This window comes from Octopus sinensis, linkage group LG12, assembly GCF_006345805.1.
Source record: "Octopus sinensis linkage group LG12, ASM634580v1, whole genome shotgun sequence".
Lineage (NCBI taxonomy): Eukaryota > Metazoa > Mollusca > Cephalopoda > Octopoda > Octopodidae > Octopus > Octopus sinensis.
Window position 1 is genome coordinate 48,288,504 of NC_043008.1, and position 24,040 is coordinate 48,312,543.

The 24,040-nt window shown below is 36.0% G+C and overlaps 1 protein-coding gene across 13 annotated transcripts in view; it reads right to left on the minus strand.

Annotated features, from left to right (window-relative positions):
* Positions 1-24,040, minus strand: part of LOC115217963 (activated Cdc42 kinase-like) — a 334,743-nt gene that overhangs the window by 21,847 nt on the left and 288,856 nt on the right. For all 13 annotated transcript variants that reach the window (XM_036507901.1, XM_036507900.1, XM_036507902.1 and 10 more), the window contains 5 exons: positions 19,793-19,951; positions 18,860-19,016; positions 16,074-16,197; positions 15,279-15,500; positions 7,699-9,256 (listed from right to left, as the gene is read on the minus strand). In XM_036507901.1, coding sequence (XP_036363794.1) covers positions 7,699-9,256; positions 15,279-15,500; positions 16,074-16,197; positions 18,860-19,016; positions 19,793-19,951 — 2,220 coding nt within the window. The remainder of the gene's footprint in view (positions 1-7,698; positions 9,257-15,278; positions 15,501-16,073; positions 16,198-18,859; positions 19,017-19,792; positions 19,952-24,040) is intronic.

The following is a 24,040-nucleotide window of genomic DNA, read 5'->3' on the forward strand; positions in this document are numbered from 1 at the left end:
CTAGCAGAGGTAAGACAGGTTTCTGTTCTTCCAAAACTACCAAATGGAACAGAATAGTAATAACCAAAATATAGAGGGGGAAGAAGGGCATAGAATTCCATGAAGGGAATTCATTGGCAAAAAGGATCAAAATATGTTAAATATATCAATAAACATAAAACCTTAAAACGAACATGGCAGTCTTTAGAAATGATCAAATTCAAGAAAAACACCTTATTTCACTTATACAAACCTGTTTATATTTCAGTAATATCTTAATCTTTCTCGAATCATTTTCTTATATTCTTAATTAACTCTTATTAATTAATAACAATGCATTAGTATTACAGCTCGTTAAACCTAGCAACAATTTAATATATGTAATGAAATCTCTTAACTTTCTGTCTGTTCTTATTCTAATTTACTAATACCATTATTATCCCAACCTCGATTCCCTAATTTTCTTTCTCGGCAACTCTTACATATTCCTTTCATCAAAAACCAATAATCATGAACCTCAAATATTTTAGAAAAACATTCAAGGACCCAACGAAAGATATTTGGTGTCTTTGTCACAGATAGAGAGAATATTAAAGTTAGGCCAAAATTTACATCTTCCAACCTAAATGACAAATGGAAACAAACACCATTTCTATAACTGTTATTGACTTTTCTGTTTTGTATTTTCTTTACTTTCACACAAATTTGGAATTTTTACAAATTATATTCATACCATAATATTTAATTGCACTCACATAAAACACAAACATACAACTAAATACAGACAGAGAGTTTTTTGTAGACACTAATTTATAAAAAAGCCTCTTGCATATAATACAATATAGTCATATCCCTACAGAACCTCTATGTAGTCAGAAGACAGCTAGAAATAGTAGCCAAAGTTACTGAAAATTACACCTCACCATTTCTTTAAAAACAAAAATTAAGACATAAAATAAAAAGACAGTGTACACCTAAGTGGGACAAGTCTGGTCCCAGATCTGCTTTATCAGGCTTGGCCTAGGGTTAAATAGTAATTTTACTTGACAAAAGACTAAATAAGATCCAATAGATTCCATCTGAGATGATCCTTGCATTAAAATCTTAAGATACCAAAGTGAATGGTAAGAGTCAAGTTCTTTTCAGGTTTGTCTGGTTTTGTTTTTCTATGTTTGCATGGGTTAGATGAGTAAGTCACTGAGACCTTGTTTTATAGCCAGATGCCTTTCCTGTCACTAATGTGTACTTGTTTTTCAAATAAGAGATATCGTATTCCATGCAACTTCAAAGAGGATGATCTGTTGACAAGAGGACAACAAAATTTCATAAAGGTGATTTTGTGGATGCAAATGCACGTGCATGCACACATGAGCTTGCAATGGCTTGCTTTTGGCTTTTGTTTATCAAATCTATTCAAAGATTTGGTTGACCAAGGGCTATAATAGTAGTAAGACACTTGCCTAAGGTGGCATACATTGGGACTGAACTCAAAACCACATGGTTGGGAATTGGACTTAATAACTATTCAAGCATGTAAATTTTAGATATGGTGAGGTACCCTAACAACAAACTGGTTGTCCCAGAACTAGCCATTAGCATAGAAATGGTAACCAACCGGATCCAAACAAATAAAAACAAACCATTTCCCACTGATATTGATCCTGTAGACAAACACTGGATGGAAAATCTTGAATTAGGAAGCAAGAATTACAGGTGATTCTTGAAAATGTCAAAGAGACTCAATGACATTCTTTTTTTTTTTTTTTTACATAGGAATAAGTTTGTAACTGAAACTAATTTCATCATTTCAGGTTTCTCAAATTAAAACTATTCAAAAGCAGGTACCAACAGGTTGTTACAGAGAAAATTATTTCCTAGTCTAACAATTGATGCAGCATCACAACAGTGATAATGTTGATAGAATTTTAAATATTTTTATGCTTACCACTTACTTGGAACTTATTAATTAAAATACTTATATCACAAAATTATTTTAAAATTAGAAAGAATCCCCAAGATAGAAGAACATTTGACACTATCCAGATAATGACCACCCTTACTGTATGCGTTTATGTTTTCAAAGAATATAAGATATTCAAATGACAGCAGCCAAAACAAACAAATTTCTTTGGAGCCATTTAAAATAGAAAAATGGTTAATGAATCTCTGAAGCTGTAAAATTATGTCTAACATGAATTGTAGAAACAAACCAATCAGGATTTCTATTCATTTGTTATTAATATTCTAAGAATCAATTTTGAAAAACAAATCCTACTTTCCACTCAAGTAAACCTCGGAACTTATTTACACAGAGATGGACAGAACACTTAATCAGATTTTCAGAACAATGAAACATTTGAGGAAATTCTTTACAACTTCTATTACCTGAGACATTACACCTGTTTGATATTGTGAAATGACAGTAATTTAGCATAACCTTTATTAATTGATATTTATTCATTTTAATCATGGAAAAAAAAAAAATACTTTTCAGACCATTACCCATTTAGCTGGTAACCACTGAGATGGTTCCATCAAATGGTGATGCTCTGAACAGAAATAGTTCCTGTAAAATGATGGTAGACAAAAATAGTTATTATTAATAACATGTTCCAGACACCACAAATATACTAAAATCATACAAAATGAGAAAGCGAAGGGATGGAAAATAATGGAAAAAAAACTCACCCTTAACTTACAAATGGGAGATTGATATCAGAAAAGAGAAAAAAACAACTTTAAAAAAAAAAAACTGTTGAAGACAAGACATGCTCCAACTACTTCCACAAGCAACAAAAGATGAAGAAACCATCAAGACAGAAGACATATAAGGAAAACATGCTGCAGTCAGCGAGGAACGGAAGAGACAACAGACACACAGTGAATACCATGCTCCAACCAACAGGCAAACCAATATATACACAAACACACATATATATATATAGTGGATTTTTTAGTCCATTCTTAAGTCAGCTCATAAAAAGGAGGAATTTATGCAATTTTTCTACCTCTTCCTTTCCAGTCAGAAAAGGAAAACCTCCATTTTAAGGTTTAGTAATTTTCTAATGAAACCTATAAAAAAAAAGGGGGGAAATTCTGATAACTCCCCCACCCCCCACCCAATACTGTGAGTCAATAGTTTCACATAGTCAAATTGTACTTTAATGATATTTCCATGGTTTCATGGAATCAGAGGGAAGTGGAGTAAAAACTATTCTCATAGATTTTTTGGTTTAAATTCAGTCAACAACAGCAAAGGTTTTGTTTTCATTTGTAGATTTTGTTTTTTATAAAGTATGTATCACAGAAAAGAAAAAATCCAGATCTCACAGTGAAAATCAAGGAACTAAATCTAAAGTATTCACAGAAAATCTGCTGGCATCCAAGAAATGTACCAATATCATTGCAAACCAAACATACATTTACGAAAGCCAACTAACCTCAAAGCAAATGAAATGCAGCAGGACATGGCTTTGACAACAACATGCTGAAGGAAATTTTAGATTTGGAGAAGAAGAAGCAGAACTGACCAAAACAAGAACAACCAAGACAATCAGTACAAGACAGGTCAATACCACAAACAACAACAGCAACAACAACAACAACAACAACAGAGAAAACAACAAAAAACTCTTATTTTCATCAAATTTTAAAAAAGCTGAAGTTCAAAAAAAAGAAAAACAAAAATTCATGCAAAAACCAAGAATCATGCAAAAACACAGAGAACAACAAGGAGAATGCGTGCAAGGTGTGCGGGTGTTCACTAGAATTCATGCATTTTGGTGTTTTGAATGAGAGGAGGTGAAGAAGAAGAAGAAGAAGAAGAAAGGCCAAAACAATATACAGTCGGGTGTAATTGCGCTGAAGCTGCCACCAGCCACCATCCTGTATTTCTGCAACTCTGCCGTTACTACCACCTCCACCACCACCACCAGGACGATGGATCGGTCTAATAAGGGTCATCAAGAGCTATCATGTATATCTATTATGGTGCCATTCCAATCCAAAGAATGTCTTCAAATGAATGGAGGTACAATATTTCCTCAATACAAAGTTGACAAAGGCTTAGCTTCCTAAAACTTGGTGATACAAAATAACCAGTTAATCAATATTAACAATATGGTATGATCAACAATCAATACATACTGCAGGGTTAGATATTCTATATTGAACACAGATCAGACTATGTTATGTGCTTCTAATATATAACGGTGAACAGTGGAAGTTCCAAACCCTCTGTGCTTACAATAATCCTACAATATCTCTATGAAAAGTATGTCACTGTCTTGTAGAGTGAGTGTTTGTGTGCGCACACACACACACACACACACAGATAGATATACACACACATAAATGTGTGTGTGTGTGTTTTGTGTGAAACTCCTTGTCTTAACATCGCATGGTAGTTGTAGATGAGCATCACAATGTCAAACAAGCAAGGTCCTTCATTTCTAGTCTCCTATTAAATGCGTCCAGCCAAGGGGAAACAGGAAACTGCCTGGAAACAGGTGACGGTCGATGAGAGAGGAAGTGCATCCAGCTGTGGAAATTCTGCTTCCACAAATTTCCTCTGCCCAATCCAAGCATGGGAAACGGAACTCCAAAGCAATCACACACACACACACCATTTTGTAATAGTTATTGGATGCTGTGGACACTTTATAACTGTTTCTGGTTGTGGTGTCCATAGCACCACGTACCATCTAAGCTAGTAAACCTGCATTCCTAACCAGGCAATGTGCACTAACTATGCATATTATTATTATATTGCAGAAGTGTTTAAGCCAGGAAGTGCAACAAGGTGAAATTTCACAATCAAGTCAAACTACCCACAACTATGATTATAACAGGAAAACTACCTGAGACTATCGTAAATGTAGGGAACACAACAAAAATACGCAGGGTAACTAGATCCCCTAAAATCTGCCGCCAAGAAACAATGGGAGTAAATGTTCAAATATTCTTACTTCAAACTGAATTGATAATTCTAATTCGACATTTAAAAGTTTCATCAGGAGATTCAAAAGCCAACAACAATATCCAGACGAATCTAAATATTCTATCAACAACCAACACATCAACAAGAGAAAAAAGAATATACAATATCCAATAATTAATCTATAAAAACTATTGACACTAACTGCAGAATGCCTAATAATATTTCATCAAAACTTAATAAAAACAGAGAGAAATTAGTTCAGACGTTTTCTTAGTTTAAAATAAATAAATAAATAAAATAGTTAATAATAAACATAATATTAATGATGACTGAAATCAGTTCAGGAACCAATTTCGGTTTCTATCTGAAGAATTGAAAAAGGAAGAAAAATGAAATGCAATGTTGAACTAGGAATTAGAAAAAAAATTTGGGAGGATTTTTTCAAATTTTTGTTTTATCAGTTATTCTATTGCAAATTAAAATTAATTTTTTTGTTAAAAATATTTCATCTTACGTTGAATCATGGAAGTGATTAACAAGAAAGGTTCCATATTGAATGGAAACAAATTAAGGAACTATTAATATTCCAAGAATTGTTCCTGAAAATATTGATGAAATCCTACCACACCTGTTGGATATTTTCTGACATAAATGATTTAAATGTGCATGTATGTGTGAGTTAATTAACCAACAGATAATTGTCAGCATTTACTTAAAATACAGATAACTGTGTGTATGTAATTAATTCCATATCAAGGAAATACAAAGCTGCATAAAGTTAACTAAGTTTTTCTCAGTTACACACACACACACACACACACACACACACATATGTATATTTACCTATAAATAGTTCATAGACGAGAATCGGATATTCTCCGTATAGAATACACTCAGTAGTGCTCAAGAGATTTAAACTTGAGTGGGTAGAGAAGTAAATGCAGGGACAGGAAAGTTGATATACAAAAAATATTGAATACCGTTAATAGAAAAAAATGTATATTTGGTTACAGATACAAACAGGTCTGACTTACACAGAACAGAAATGATATCAAGAATTAAAGGGGTTGAATTAAATTGGATTTGTAACACTTTTCTGTAATTCTAACCCCTTTAATTCATCATATCATTTCTATTCTGTGTAACTTGGACTTTTTTGTATCTAACCAAATATACATTTTTTCTTTTAAATGTATTAAATATTCTTTGTATACTGACTTGCCTAACTTGCTTATCATTACATTTACTCATATATATAGATATATGTAGATATATACATATATCACATACATATATATACATACATACACACACATATCTATACATATATTAGTTAATATGTGTGTGTGTCTGTGCACACACACACACATATATATACATACACAAACATAACTAGTGTGTGTGTGCAAACAATTTGAAATTCTACGTTCAGTTTCTCTGTTAAAAATCACTAAACCCAAAAGGTTTAAAGATCTCCAAAGCAATGGAAACGTTAAATAAACTCGTGTTTTAATATAAACCTTGTTCTTAAATTGAAACATAAAGATGTGAGAACCAAAGAACTTTTTAATACTTTTCCCTAACAAGCATAACAAAATAATTATAACTTGTGCTTTTTTTTGTTGTCGTTTTTAACAGAATCATTAACAATTAGAAAAGACTGGAAGAAGTGAGAAACTGATTAAAAGAAAAAAAATCTTCCAAAACCAAAGATTCTCTTGTTTACCTATCTAAAGCAAATTCGAGCAGATCTTCATAGCTGACACTGTCGGAGGTCTTGTAGTTGGCAGACATTGGGGAGAGATCTTCGGAACTTTCATTATCAGAGTATTTCCACCTCGAAACATTCCCAGTTTTACACCAAAATGGGTCTTGATGGTTATAGAATCCCAACTGTTCTAAATTATACTGTACCACTTGTAAACGGTACCTCCTACGTGGGAAAGTGGAACACCCAGACTGTCCTGAAATCATGCTAGACGCCTCTCTAGAAGAAGAGTCATGAAGGGGTGGGACTAGGGAATGAGTTGAAATGGGAGGAGATAGGGAGGTTGGTGGTGTTGGTGAAGCTGATGACGACAATGCTGGTGACGTTGGAAATGGATGTGGCGATGGTGGAGGAGGAGGAGGGGGAGGAGGTGGGGCCGTTGTCGGCATGGGGCAGTAGTCCGTTTGGCAAGGAACAAACACATTGTCGTCGTCGTCATCATCATCAGCATCGTTCTCATCAAAGTCTATTGGCGGGGGTGGAGCCGGTGGGAGAGAAGGAATATCATGCAAACAGTTAATAAAGAGGGGCCGGGGTTTGGCTGGAGAGGTAGTGGTGGCGGTGGTGGTAGTGGTAGTAGTGGTCATCACAGTGGTTGCAGCAGAGCAAGAGGCAGAAGAGTGGACGGATACAGAAGTGGAAACTCTGGAGTAAGAAGAGTCGCTATGGCGCAATAGGGGGTACTTCCTGGCCCGTGGCTTGGCGTTGAGCAGTTCATCTGGCCTCAACGGCTTACGCGGTGGCAACTGTGGTGGGAAACATTTATCTAGAGCAGGCATGCTTTCACTAGAACTGCTGTAGGTGCGGGGCGGAACCACAGGCGTGCGTCGTGGCACGAGATGAGGAGGCATTGAATCAATGATGTCACTTTTGTAGCCCCGAGACAAACTGATGGCTGCATGCTGAGAAATTGTTGTTGTAGAAGTAGTAGTAGAGGTAGCAGTACAAGTAACAACAACAGTTGGACTAGTAAACTGTAACCTAGGCAACGGAAGAGATGGGGGTTTCATACCTTGTCCACGCCCTCCTCGAATAGGAATGGCACCGCCACGCAGCATTCGTAAAGGGTTTGTATCAACTTCTTCATCTTCACCATTTGCAGTTGGAACAACTTTAGTTGGAATTCCTTGTGGTTCCCTTAAATTCCGGATATGAGAGTGATCCATACTCTCAGTGGACATAGCTCGTTGGTGATCCATTGAACGCCGAATTCGGCTCTCTCGAGCTAACTTACTCATAATTTCTCGTGGTGAAGGTTCTGCGAATTCTTCATCGAAACTCATCTTAGGTGATGAAATGCCAAATCTTTCTGAGTGGCTATCAGATCTCCTATCATAACCTCCACCTAGCTTATCTCTTGATTCTGTCTCCAAATCCCGATCCTCAACAGATCTCTCAGAACTGGATGCTGGAGAAGACTCTTTACTAAAGGAAAACGAGTCAAGACTCAAAGAATGATGTCCGTTCTCTCTATCAACACTGTGTGCTCTCTCAACAACAGGTTCTGCTTTAGGAATAGCAGTAGGGGGTGGTGGTGGAGGGACATCCATTCTGGGTAATGGTTCCGACCGTTGTTGAGATTCGGATCGTTCTAATCTAGGTGGAGACTCTTTTCTAAAAGAATACTCAATCTTAGTTGGAGGGGGAATTTTGCTGGGGTGGGGGATACGAGAAGGGTGCTCAGATTTCAGAGGATATTCAATTTTGCTTTCCATTTTCGGGAAGTCTGTTTTGGGCAAAATCTCTGGTTTAACTGCAATCTCTGGTTTACTTTGAGACTCTGACTTGATGGAAGATTCAGTTTTAATAGGGTAGTCGAATTTCGGTTCACTTCTTGACAAATGATCAGTCCTAGGGGGAGTTTCAGGAAGAGGCGGCGCTTCTTTTGGTTGGTCTATTTGTGGAACAATATCTGGTTTGGGAGGCAATTCCGGTTTGGTTACTTCTGGCTTTGTAATTGACTCGATGCGAGGGGTAGGCTCTACTCTGTGTTCTGGACGTGGTTTCGGTATAGGTGGTGGCTCAATTTTAGACATAGCTGCCCGGGATTTGCTCAGTGGCTTTATGTCTGAGTCTTTTCTTGTAATTGTAGCAGTGGGAAGGGTAGCAGTAGAGGAAAATGAGCTGGATTCTGGTTCTGCTTTGTTTGGAGATAATTCAGTATTAATAGTTAGTTCTTGTGAGAGAGATTCTACAGCTGGAGATGAGGGAGAGCTCTCTTTCCCTGCACCTTTCATTACAAGTATATTGTAAGCTTCTTGAGACTCTGGTGGAAGATCATCATCGAGGTCGGCTTTCATTGCAATCTCTTCAGTGAATGTCTTTTTGCGCTCCTGTTTAGGACTCCGCTTCATAGATATCTTCAATTTTTGGATGAGCTTTGGAGAGTCTGAACTGGTTTCAGATTTTGGACTCAGTTGGTCATCGTCCATGTTCATTTTATTGCACTGCATGGCAAACTCGTTTGCTAAAGCTATGGCATTGTTAATCATTTTCTCATCATGAGCAGACATAGGTTTGACTTTTGCTTGCTTCTTTCCTTCAGATTTAGGCTCCCGGGGGGGAGTTTCCTGAAATAGAAAACACAAGGATACTAAGGTACACACACATGCTTACTACACAACACTAGCACTACTTTTGGGGGTTTTATCAGCCCACAATAATCCCACAACAATACCCACACTCTATTGATATTCAAACCATTATTCTCATCAATATAAATTTGATAATTGGTTTCTCATTCCAAAATATTGATTTTCCTTTTATTTTTACCCAACTTTTAAATGTGAAAAATATTAGAGAAGCTTTCTTTAATAAAAGAAATTAAATTTAAATAATTAAAACAAATCAATTTTTCTAGATTTGTTTGTCAATTCACAGCAAAATTGTGTGAAGGAATTGGTAGGAATGATTTTGCAAATAGAAGTGAATTTCAATTTGAGTTCACAGAGAATATTTGGTTCTTTAGTTTAACCAGCATGGCAAAGGCAATGGTGAAGCACTGTCCTTATTGTAAGACTTCAATTCTCTGGTTTTACTTTTTTACATTTTTTTATGTCATCTTAATTTTTAAGAAATCCAAGACTATTCTATTGTTTTCGACAACTGAAATGGAATTGTAAGGTGAGAAGGGATATTGAAGACATGCTGAAGAGGAAAGAAATTTACAAGAAATTATGCCAAAAGAAAGAAAAGGTAAAATTCAGATGTTTAAGAAGATTAATAGGTAAAAAAACAATTAGGTGAAGAAAAATGAAGATTAAAGAATGTGGATTAGAAAGATTGACCCATTAATGAGGTGTGTTAATCTTTGTCCAAGCCAAAAAGCTAGCATTTGCCAAAATTTTGAGACATAGAACTTCAAGTCTCATTTCTATGCAAGCAGTGAATGATTATTGGCAATAATATAAACCAGTAAAATAATAATAATAATAATAATAATAATAATAATAATAATAATAATTTCTAATTTTGGCACATTGCCAGCAAATTTGAGGGGAGGGGCAAGCCAGTCATGTCACTCCCTGTGCTCAACTGGTGCTTATTTTATCAACTCCGAAAGGATGAAAGGCAAAGTGAACGTCAGTGACATTTGAACTTAGAACCATGAAGGGCCAAAAGAAATGTTGCTAAGCATTTTGTCCAACGCGCTAACGCTTCTGCCAGCTTGCTGCCTGGATGATGATGATGATGATGATGATGATAATAAAACAAACAATAAATGGTTAGATGAAGTTAAGAGCATGAGTATTTTGGAATGGTTAATATATGTGTTCCACACTGCAATCAATTTAGTTCCAACAAACTTTCTCAGATGAAATCACTTGCCTGGCAAGTTACACCTCTGAAATAATAATGTTCACGGTGAAATTTCTAACACCAAATTCAGGAAACTGATTTTGTAGATTAAACATGTAAATGAATGTTACTTCTTCTTTCAAATGTAATGAAAACAGGAGAACCTTCTCCAAGTGGAGATTGCCATTTAGTTCTTTGAGTACATTCTAACATTATGTAGTATGAATGGAATGACATCCAAACTAATTAAATAATTAAATAACAAAATATGAACTTTATTAAAAGGGGGAAAAAAAAAAGGAACTTTAATGTATTTCAGCAAAAGGATCAAAATGGTACAAAATAGTAAAATCAGAAACGGTTTAACAAATGACTAAAACACACACACACATAGATACACCTGCAAAAGAGAAGCACAAAATATTTCAATGCTGCATTTTCTATGTCAGTACCAAATCCCTTTGCTTGAATTAATTTCTAACAATAGCCATTAAAAAATTCATTTAACAAAATATTTAAGAATGCAAAACTATTTCTGGTGGAATCAGTGAAGGAAAGAGAGCAAGATTTATCAGTGCATCATAATAGCCAGATGGTTCAATAGCTTCAACAACCAAGATAGGATGACACTAATCTGAATATAGTAATGACTTGACTTGACTTGAGACAGCATTCACCCGGGGTGGGTTGAGCTGGCTTCATCCATCCTCAATGCTGCATCTCTCACAAATGCCGACCAGACCTGGTGATTTGAGGCTAATGACAGCGTGATCTTCAACCACTCCTTATTCCAGCGACGAATGCCGTAGATATGGGAGCCTAGGTTGGGTTCCAGATCAGCCTTGACTGTCATCAGCCAGGTTTTTCGTTGTCCACCACATCGCTTTCGCCAACCCTGAAGGGGACCTGGGGCAATTGCTTCGTAGATGAATTCATCTACGAATATAGTAATGGGTAATAACAATAGTAATAATTTGCCATCTCAGAAATTCCAATTATGAGCTATTCCAATTATGAGCCATTTATATATACTTAGTTTGGTTTAATTCTTAGTCTGGACTTAATTTTTGTCCACGTTGACCCTTAATATTAAATCTCAAGTGACGATGAATGTAGCTTAACCTATTTACAGACAGCACCAAGATGCCAACTTTAACTGAAGCATTCTGGTGCATTGTACAGATGGGAAACCATTGTGCTATTTAAATTAATCATTCTGGCCTCACCTGTTGCTCTCGCATTACATGTGAAATAACAGAATAAGTTGTAAAAAACGAAATTGCTAACAGCTGCTCCATCAGTTCATCTCTGCATCATTCATCTTCCACTGTGTATCACTTACTTAGCTAATCAGTTTACCTAAAGTTTTCTCTATGTATGTATACCCCTATATATATATATATATATTGGGGTAGCAAGCATTAAATGATGATAATGTGTGTGTGGGTGTGTGTGTATATATCATTTACTTAGTCAAATCATTTGTAAATTTTAGAAAGATAAATAAGTCAGTAAAGAATATTTTTAGATATTTTATGAAATATTGACATGAACTGAAGGATTTTTGAATCAATATAAATCACTAAAAGCTGTTAAATTTGCAGGCACAGTTATTGAATATTTTCATGACTAGTTTTGGTTAAAGTTGCTAAATTTATTGATAATTATTTATTAGAAAAGCAACAATTCCAAACTGGTCTCATAATTATTGTATTAGTAGTAACCACAACAACAACAGTTTCAATCATTGGTACAAGACCAGCAATTTTGGAGAGAAGAGCTAGTCAAAGACATTGACCCCCACCCCACCCCCATTGCTCAACTGGTATTTATCTTATCAACCCTGAAAGGATGAAAGACAATTAGTGAAATTATTCAATCCTAGAGGGATTAAAAGACCCCCGTCAGGAACTGAACTCAGAATGTAAAGAGTGAGGAAGAAATATCCCAAAGCATTTTGCCTGATGCTCTAATGATTCTACCACTTCACCACCTGGATGATGATGATGATTCTAATTTTAGCACAAAGCAATCAAATTGAGGTGAAGGGGGCAAGGCGATTACATCGATCCCAATATTTGACTGATGCTGTATTTTATTGACCTTGAAAAGATGAAAGAAAGTTAACCTCAGGGGGGGATTTGAACTCAGAACATAAAGAGTTCAAAGAAAGCTGCTAAGTATTTTGACATGTTAATAATTCTCTCAGCACACCCTCTTGAGACCCCAGGAAAGGGGACCAGTCAATAACATCAACCCCAGGCCTTAACTGGTACGTATTTCACTGACCCTGAAAGGATGAAAGGTAAAGTCAACCTCAGCGGAATTTGAACTCAGAACGTAAAAGCAGACAAAATGCTGCAAAGCCTTTTGTCTGGTGTGCTAATAATTCTCTCAGCTTACCATCTTGACAATGATGCTGATGATGATTAAGATAATAATACCAACAATAAAACGAATTCAAATAATGAATGTAAACATTAGAACAAGGGAAATAATTAAATGGAAAAGTAGAAACTTCATCTTCACCACAAAAATGAAATAAAAAGCCAGCTGATCATGAAGCAAATTAGTTAAAACTGTTGGGGAAAGTCTGTTAAAACTATTTCACACTAAACAATATTCAATAATGTTGTTGTAAATATGAATTGATAGATTAAATCTAATTGGAATAAATTGCAGCCACATTGAGGTAAAAAGGTTTCCTCAAAGTTTTCAGCAACTTGGAAGGAAAGTCAGACTATTAAACTAAAGCATGCACCATGTCTGCATCTGATGATCGCAGACAACTAATTGGAAGCGATGCAACCAGTTGCATTTGTACTGACTCTCTTTTATTAAGTTTTTTTCTTTTTTTTTTGACAACCCAAAAATGGCCAGAAAAATGAAATCAGAAACAACTAAAAATTTGTCTTTAACAGCAAACATAAATATGTATTATACAGTATAAAGAGGTCATGTTGTAGAATGATACACCAAGATTAAACATCAAAAGATGTGACAGATCTAAAGCCAAAGTGGGTGTATGTGTGTCCATCATCATCGGCCAGAAAAATAAAAACAGAAAAATTTATTATTATTATTATTGTTGTTATTATTGTTATTGTTATTAGGGCAGTGAACTGGCAGAATCATGAGCACACCAGGCAAATGCTTAGCAGCATTTGGTTTATCTTTACATTCTGAGTTCAAATGCCGCCATGGTCAACTCTGCTTTTCATCCTTTCAGGGCTGATAAAATAATTACCAGTTGAGCACTTGGGTTGATGTAATCAACTTTCCCGCTGCCTCAGAATTGTTAACCTGATTATTATTATTAGCATACTGAAAAAAAGCTTAACAGCATTTTTTCCAGCTTTACATTCTGAGTTCAAATTCTACCATGGTCAACTTTGCCTTTCATTCTTTCGGGATCAATAAAATAATTACCATTTGATCACTGGGGTCGATGTAATTGACAAGGCCCTTCTCGCAAAATTGCAGGCCTTGTGCCTATAGTAGAAAGGATTATTATAATTATTATTGCAGTTGTTGTTAAGGCCATAATATTACACAGAACATGAGTTGTTGGAAAGCTAGAAACAATGAGAGGACAATGGAATGTCTTTAAAACAGTTACATTCCTGTACATTCTGAGTTGAAAATCCAGCAGGGTAAAGTAACTTCTACACCACAGAATAGAGGAGATTTCACCCACCCACCCCTCAACATTTATAAAGTAACTCTATTAGTTACGTACTGGGAACAATTCAAAAGATTATACCTGACTCACTACAAATATTCTTGTTACTGAGAAAAACAATGTTTCAATCAATAGAATACCAGAAAGGTCTGCCACCAGAAATACAGTTGTATCTCTCTAACAAAGACAATCCTCAGCAGTTAATTAGCACTAATTAAGTACCATCGTTTAACTACAATAACAACAATAGTAACACTGAAGCTTGTTGACTTGCAGGAGACGGTTTCTGCAAAGAAAGCTACCTGCAATAGTGTCAGGTGCAAGGAAATTATTAATCTTTCCTTCATTTAACACCATACAACTACCCTATTGATATTTAGGAGTATCAAAGAATTAACTTGGCTACCTCAATATTTACAGCTCAAATACACCCGTGTACAACTTTACCTTTAAACGTTCCAGTGCAGATAGAAATACCTGTACAATAATGAAGTCACTCAATTAGATCTCCCTCATTTTAGCCTTTTTTTTTTAATGTTGCATACTTTAAATGTGTTAACACAAATTTTACTGTTCTCCAAACAGCTGGTGTCTCGGACTAATCTCTCAATAATCCTATATATTCCTACAACACAACACAAACTTATCCATTTATTTAGTAATTCTATCACTACAACAAGTTATGGTTCTCTTATGAGCTCAGAATAAGACCAAAACCCCTACACGTGCCAGAAAAATTTAAATATTAATCACTGACTAAAATTACTCCTTACTCTAATTATTTCCAGTTAGTTGCTTACCCTCCCTGCATAAAATATGTTCATTCACACTAATTTAACTATATTTACATTAAAGATTAACATCTAAGAATTTAACACGTGTGTGAGAGAAAAAGATTAGAGAAAGGGAGTGTATGCGTGTACAGCCCTTTCCTATATAAAAAGAGATTGAGTAGGAGACAAGCTTTTACCATAATTATGAAACTGGGTTAGTTTGCCATTATTTTGCAGCTATCCTAAACCTTTAATAAGCACCATGTTAATTCTTGAAGATATAAGAGAGGAGAGAAACTAATTTCTGAAATGTAGTTCCTTAAAAGAAGGTTGACTTACAGGAACATGAGGAGGAATAAGAGGACTTGTATCTTTGGGCGAGAGCGTTGTGCTTTCTTCCTCTTCATCAGCCGTAGTTTCAACAGGCGTTACCTTTGTCTCTTCAACGACAGGGGAAGTATCTTTTGAAGTTGACAAGCTACGTGTAATATCTTCATCTTTTTTATCTTCAAGAGCCTTCATAACTTCATCCATAAGAGAAGGTCCAAAATCAAGTGAAGTCTAAAACAAACAAAAAAAGGATTAAAAACATGCATTTCGTTGACCAATTTGTTTCTACATCAAACAAAACAGTTTGCAATTAGATAATTATTTGCTTAATAATAAGAGGAATAATGGGGTTTTTTTTACTTGTTTTTCTTTTATTTCTTATATAATAATTATAACAGGAGAGTGTGCAAGCTTTAGTACAGACTCCCACTGACTGCTCAATGAATAAATGTTGGGTCTGTAAAATACAAGCCATGGGTTCAAATTCCCAATATTATGATGATATCTTCACAATAAGGATCACAGTTAAAACATTGAATGAATAATTCTTTGATTGATTGTCCAGTTTCATGTCTTTGAACCATGACCACACCAACAGAACTGACCAGAACTGCTCATTGGTAATTTAGTTACACATCTCCATTAAATTAAGAAAGAAATAGCCGAGTGGTTAAGGTAAAGTAAGAGCAGCAGCAGCAGAGAGTTTGTGTGTGATGTAACCTAGGGTTACAATGAACACTATAAATGTATCAAATATAAAAATTAGAGGAAAAATAAGTTTATTGGTAAATATTCAAAACTTACAGTTAGATCAGGAACCTTAAAGTCACCAAAATCAAAATCCATTTCTTCATCAATATCCTGATAACCTCCACCAGAACCTTCAGTTCGAATGGTGGAACTACTCTCAAGAGAATCCCGACTAGACCTGAAGCAAAAAGAAAAAAATAGATAAAGTTATCATCAAGTTCACAGGGTCGGTGGGAAATAGTCCATAATTTAAGTCTGGTGAACACAGGCACAATTTCAAAGGGCACCCTGGCATTAGGAAGGACATCCAGCGGTAGAAACACTGCCAGATCAGATTGGAGCCTGGTGCAGTCTCCTGGCTTCCCAGACCCCAGTCAAACCATCCAACCTTTGCCAGCATGGAAAACGGACGTTAAACGATGATGATTATGATGATGAAAACAGTCAACACTGAGGGAAACTCCTAACTATCTGGAATCACATCTTGCACCACAATTCCTTCCTATAAAAATAGACAACATTTGGTATTTCTTCATGTAAGAATAGCAAATACCTAGACAATCCAGCTTGAAACGATCACTTCCAGCTATAAATAATTTGTATACAAAATATTATTAGATCAATTTAAACAATCAGTATTGATCTCAAAACCAATAACGTAAATTCTATATAGATGCGGCAACCCAGTGTGACACTCTGCTACATCAATTAGCAATCTGTTCTGATCTTATAATCAATGAAAAGGCTTCAGTAAAGACACCCATTGACTGATCAATAAATGTAGGTGTAAGTGTCAGGTATCTTTAAACTATAAACCACAGACTCGAACTCTCACCATTATGATGGCATGTGCTGACAATAAGGATCCCAGCAGAACATTGAGTGAACGATGATTGTCCAGCTTCAGGTCTTTGGACCACACAAACAGAGCTGGGCAGGACTGTTCAATGCCAAGGCAGAACTGAACTGTGGCAGTTGTTGATGTATTTAAAGTGATAAGTGTTTATCAATAGAAAGAATGATGTTGATAAAACAAGTCTCCTCTGCCTCACCCCCTCCCCCACCAAATTTGATGTTAAACAATGGAAATGGAGCTTCAGATTTCCAACCAATTTACAAAGCTTATGCAATAATAATTCATCTTCATCATTTTACATCCACTTTTCCACACAAGCAACGGTTAAATGAGCTTTCTGAGGCAGCTCTTAACATTCACATGTCCATTTTATGGACCAAAATAAATGCAAAAACTAATTTCTGTGTGTCAGTGTGTCACATTTAGACCACCTCTCACACTATTCAATGACACTCCTACTATTCCTCATGATGGGGTGAGAGTAATAATAGGTATACAGGGGGTGAGGGCAGTGGCAAAGAAAGAAAGAGAGAGAGAAAGAAAGAGAGGGAGAGAAAGAGAGACAAAGAAATTTAGGGAGAGTTGATGTTTTATTAAAAGTAGGGTGTTGATGGTAGCAGTGGGAGTAATAATAAAAGAGAGAGAAAGAGGGAGATGATGTACAACTTTGTTTAACCATGTCTCTTTGATAGAAATCCCTGTTACAAACATACTGAACACTATCATTTTTGTTTTATATTTGCTTTCCTTAATACACACACACACACACACATATAAAATACACTTTCATTGAAATAAAGTTTCCCCAAAATTAAACATATATAATAAATGTGAATGTCAGTGTGTCACCCTTTTTCAACTTTACTCCTAGAGACTGTTGTCCAACACATCATACCATTTGGAAATCCGGCTGGCTCCGTGAGTCAATGAAAAACATTCTGGACCAAATCTGGACCAGCAATCCTGAAATTTTGGATTCCAAAGTTTTCCGTACTCTGATTGTTTCCGGCAATTTTTTTATGTGACTTTTTGCAACAAATTTTTTGGGTACGAAAACAATTTTTATAGTCTTAAAGGCTAACTCAGTGAGTAAATTAAAAAACATTCCAAGCTGAATCCAGGCCTGCAATCCTGAAATTTTGGATTCCTATGTTTCCATTACTTGTTTTACATGATTTTTTGCAACAATCCTCATTGGGATATGACTCTGGAAGAAGCAATTGCAACAGATTCTCCAAAACAAATCAGAGATCTGTTTGCAGATCTTCCCATTCAGGGTCAGTTGCTTAAAAGCCATACACTAGTTTAAAAGCTAGAAGTTACATAATTGTCAAAAAATAAATTCTTAAATCTTCCTTGTAAGAAGCCTTCAATACGTTTTCTCCTTAATGGCCTAGTTTAGGAAGGGAGATAAATCAGAACTCACTCACCATACAAGTAAGGCATTAAATAAGACCAAGTGAAATACGGAACTGGACAAAACCAGTTCAGGGGATTCACAACTGAACAAATAATACTGAAACACCAGGCCTCTTCTTTTCTTCACCATAAACTCCATTTATTTTTAACTTCTTTTTACCAGATAAGGTGATATAGTGCTGGACTGCATTACGTCCCTTTACGTATGCAGTTTAAATCTGGACAGGTGAGAGAGCGAGATTGTCACCTTAACTGACAGCACCTCTGTGCACAGCTTCCCCAACTCTTGGAAGCCCTTCATATCTTCCTAGTTATTTTAGCAATCATCAGAATGGGGAACCCTGACAGATCCCTTCTTCAGATCAACAAAAGGTGGGTCAAGAGCTTTATCCCTAGCTTTAAGTACTTTTCCTATAGTTGTCTCATTAGCATGAGAGTACCAGAGGTACTCTGTCCTTGTATAAAGCCAAACTGCTTCCCATCCCATTTAATTCTCTTCCTCATTAGTGACGTTGGCAACAAAGTTGGTTGCACCCTAAACAAAGACAAAGACTGCGTTACTAACCATGTGTTGCCGTAGCCATTGGTTCCTGGTCGAGAGCCATCTTGATTCAGGGATATATCAGACTGACTGTTCCTAATGATGCGATCATGAGCCGGACTTTCTCCTGCAAATCTCGGTAACGATATCGATGCACCACGACTTTCTTCAGTTAATTTACCTGCCAACATCAAACAACACATCAATAACAACTGATAAACACTATACAGACAGCATAAACAGTAAATGAATAATAGTCGAAATATATTTAACATGTTAAACAACAACACCACTTCAAAATGTTGATTAGCAATTAAGTAATCGTTTTTTTAAGCAATTCCTAATATTCAGACAACAGCTTGACTTTAGAGATAGAAATATAATGTTAGATTGTTAGTTATCAACAGCAAAGAGTAAGAAGTTGATTTGTAGATCCCAGGTGAAACAATTTCAATTCATCAAGCCAAAAATATATTATTACACAATAATATGTGACCTTTTGGTGAAGAAAGAAATCAATATAAGAAAGCTAGTCTTAGTGCCTTGTGGTGTCAGAGTCAAATCTGTAACAGAAAACCTATTATTCAACTCCATTAAACAGAGATCAGTTCTAACTCTGTTATGTGGCCATCCAACTAGCTCATAAAATAGCAGCTACGTCTCCATCAAATTGCAACCTATCATCTATATATATATACAAAAAAAAAAAGATGCATTTGATAACCTAGTCCTAGATATATGTAAATAAAGACTGAATATTCTTGGCAGGAAGGCTTTTCATTATAGGTCTGCTTGATCAGAGCTGACCTGAGATTAAACAAAGATATAGTGCTACATACTGTAGCCAAAATACTGTGTGTAGTGCTTGAACTGTCGACTTCAGTGTTTAAGCACCGAAGCCAGAGACCAAAGTTACTAAACAACACCAGCTGACTTCATAGAACCAAGTATACTAACCTGGGCTTGATACTTTTACTGGAAGCTTACCATCCCCAATGAAAGGTATGTCACCAAAAACTGCTCCATCATAACCAATATGACCTGTGTGTCGAAGATCGTCCTTTGGTCCACTGATCATGTCAGCACGAAGTTTCCTGCCTGATCTCCGACTGGATTCTAGGAAAAAGAATTTGAAAAATAGGCAAAAATAAAAATATTTCCTTTTTACTATTTTTCATTTCATTGGTTTGATTTTTTTAAATTAGAAAAGTTGCAGTATTTTAGTATAAAAATAAAAAGAAATAGCAGGATGATACAAAGTTAAAGCTATTTTCACATTTCAATACTCCAAGCTCTTTGTATTCTGAGCACAATCAACAATTCTAATCGCATTTAATTTTATACATTTCTATGTTAGAAAATGTTAAAACTATTATGTAGCGTAAACAACTTCATGTTCAGTATTTATATTTCCATCCCAAAAATCAGAAACTAACCAATTTAGAAATTGTTCTGGTGTAGAGTTTGTATACATCCTTAAACATCCAGACAGAAAATCCACTGTTGCAATTCTCAAGTCATCACACTTTCAAGCAGCTATTCCTGCCTGACCACATCAGCAAGAGGACAAGCCAGCACTATAAAGTGCCTCATCTACATCGTCATTTAGTCCTGTTTTATTTCATATGAGACCAATGAGAGAGCAGTCTCTCAACAGGCAAGAAAATGCAGCTTCACCTCCCTTACATCAAAATACCTGCCTGGATCTATGGACGGTGAGGAACAGATTTATGTCTTCCGTCCTCAGTCAGTTAATGTAAGGCTAAACAGAAGCCACAGCTTTATACAACACTGGGTCTGATTAAATGACCTCTTCACAATCTATTCTGTTTCATGCTACAATCATCCTAACTGTTAATTAATCAATATCAACTGATTCTAATGGTTACAGAACAATTTGTTTTTGGTTGTACTCGTTACATTAATGGTGAATGAGTTAAAACACAGAATTTATGTATTATATTATTATTATTGAGTGAGAGAGTAGCACACGCCATCAAAGTGACACTGGGACACAAATATATGAAACCCAATATACCCCTATCATGACTACCTGTTTGATAAAAGTACATCAGGCACATGCCTCACAAGCACATGTGATATGGTGACCTCACATCAAGATAAAACATGACCTTGCAGGTAGAGCCCACAATTTTCTTCAAGTGGAGTTGCCCATCCCACTAAAAAGGTCTCTGAATAACATTTGCAGTTATTATTATTTTTCTTATTATTGTTATTAGCAATATTATAATTCAATAAATATCAATGTCTTTCTATGTGAAAATACTCAAGTTCTCCCTTTCTCCTTTCTCCTGTCTCCCCCCTTTCCCTTCTATAAAACAATTCCTCTCCTTCTTACACATTCACACTGTCTGCCTTTCTCAAACCTATTCAACCTTTTCCTTCTAGAATGAAATCATCTTTTCCTATAAGGTCACTCCCCCTCCCCACACACACACTCTACTCTTCTGTTGGGGAAGGGAACTTCAAAGGACTGCTCCTTCCTCCTCCATACTCACTCTTCCTTCTTTATATTTTCAATAGTTGTTTTGCTTTTTTTTTTTTTGCTTTGCACTCATTTTTGTGGCCAACCACCATAACTTCTGCTGCGAAAAAGACTCCCATGAGTACGTTGAGTAAGGGGGGGACTAAACATCCCCAAAGACCCCTCAAGGACCATAACATCTGAACCATGATGATAGATCTAGCTCGGGTTTTTACCAACCTCACTATTAAGATAGGTTTCAGTAATTAGGATAATCTTGAATCTATAAAGGTGTCACAGCTAAATACATTTACATTATCTGATTTTGGTGATTTCAAAGAACTTTTGACTTGCTTCCACACATTTTCTATGGAGTTGGGTGGTTGTTGCTGGTTGTGAAAGACTTTGAACAGAAACTAAAAACAACAAAACATTGCCATAAGCTCTGGCTAACAACCAACTTCTAACAGACACTGAAATTAAGTATCAACTATCATGTTTTCACACACACACACACACACACACACACACACATGTTAAGTGGACGGAAGTTAGTTAGCTGAGGTGGGATTTGAACTCAGCAGAGAACTGCAATAAAAGTCACAAGGCATCTTATTTGATACTTTAAGGATTCAATCTGTTTCCTGTCTCACTGAGACACACATTTATATATACATGCAGACGTGTATATATGGAAGATGGACGTCAAACGATGATGACAATGATGATACACATACTTGTATATATATTTCTTTATTGACCACAAGGGGCTAAACATAGAGGGGACAAACAAGGACAGACAAACGGATCAAGTCGATTACATCGACCCCAGTGCGTAACTGGTACTTAATTTATCGACCCCGAAAGGATGAAAGGCAAAGTCGACCTCGGCGGAATTTGAACTCAGAACGTAACAGCATACGAAATACGGTTACACATTTCGCCCGGCGTGCTAACGATTCTGCCAGCTCGCCACCTTGATGATAAACATACTTGTGTGTGTGTGTGTGTATATATATATACATGCTAGCATGGAGAACGGACGCTAAATGATGATGATGATGATGATGATATATATATATATATATACAGACACACACACACACACACATGTGCACATGTATTGGTGTGTGTGTATGTGTGTGTACCTGCATGTGTCTCAGTGAGACAGCAAACAGATGGAATCCTTAAAGTATCAAATAAGATGCTTCGTGACATTTATTGCAGTTCTCTGCTGAGTTCAAATCCCACCTAGGCTAACTAACTTCCATCCACTTAACCTCAATAACTTAAATACCAGCTCTTTTCTGCTCTCTTTCCTCCTCTGTGTGTTACATCCTGGATGTTACACTCAAAGTATTGTATGGCCAAGAGATTGTCCATGTCAGCTTGTGACCGCATGGACACCTAAAACCATTGCACATGCTACAAAGTCATGCTAAAACAAAAAAAAAAAAACAAGTAACAGCACTGTGTGAGTGTGGGTGTATTTTAGATGTATAATGAATTATAACATGGTTTTTAATTCATCATCATCGTTTAACGTCCGTTTTCCATGCTGGCATGGGTTGGATGGTTTAACTGAGGTCTGGAGAGCCCGTAGGCTGCACCGGGCTCCAATCTGACCTGGCAATGTTTCTACAGCTGGATGCCCTTCCTAACGTCAACCACTCAGAGTGTAGTGGGTGCTTTTTACATGCCACCAGCACGGGGGAGCCAGTCAGGTGGGCCTGGCATCGATCACGTTCGGATGGTGCTTTTTACGTGCCACCAGGTTTCTATTTTAAATAATGAATTACCATAAAGGCTTCGAATTTTGGCATAAGGCCAGCAATTTTGGGGGAGAGGCTAAGGTTGATTAGATCTACCCCAGTGCTCAAGTGATACATATTTCATCAACCGTGAAAGGATGAAAGGCAAAGTCAACCCTGGTGGCATTTGAAATCCGAATGTAAAGATGGGTACAAATGAAGTACAAATGATTCTGCTAGCTTGCCGCCTAAATAATGAATTATAATATTAACACAGATAAATATGAAGGTTAGAATTCATAATTTAATCTAATTAAATGTGTAAATGAATAAATTTTAGAAATTTCAAGGGCGCCCCAGCATGGCCACAGCTCGTGAGCTGAAACTAGATGAAATAAAAAATAAATAAATTAGTTTCTACAGCTCATCAAAGCAGCAGCAGTAGCAGCAGCAGGAGGTTAACTTCTCTTTAAGCAGGATGTTTTAGTTTGTATGATTCAACAACATATATTACTTTCTCCGACATCCAGACTCCAATGCAATTTCATTAAATAACCCTTCAACAGATGAAAATTTAGAGTCTTGCTTAAGCAATAGTTTTAATTAAACAACCAACCATCTCTTTTCAAGTTCAATTCATCGTCAGGCCAGGCTAATTAATCTTATCTAAGCCACTTATTCATAACTGAATACTGTACATTTAAGGTCATTAGTCACACACTTTCCAGGTCAGTAATATTAAGTGTACTACAGCTTATAAACAGGATTAAAATCCATCGTTCATTTGATATCTAATTAATTACATTATCTTTGATGCCATACCATAAAAGATCGTTCCTTTAGATCAATTTTCTATTTTTCAATATCAAACTAATTTATTATTGCTAAACACCAACATTCCTCACCGTTGTGTGATTGGTAGATATCCTCCTAGAAAAGTGAGATTTATTTCTGCAGTGATTATGTTTG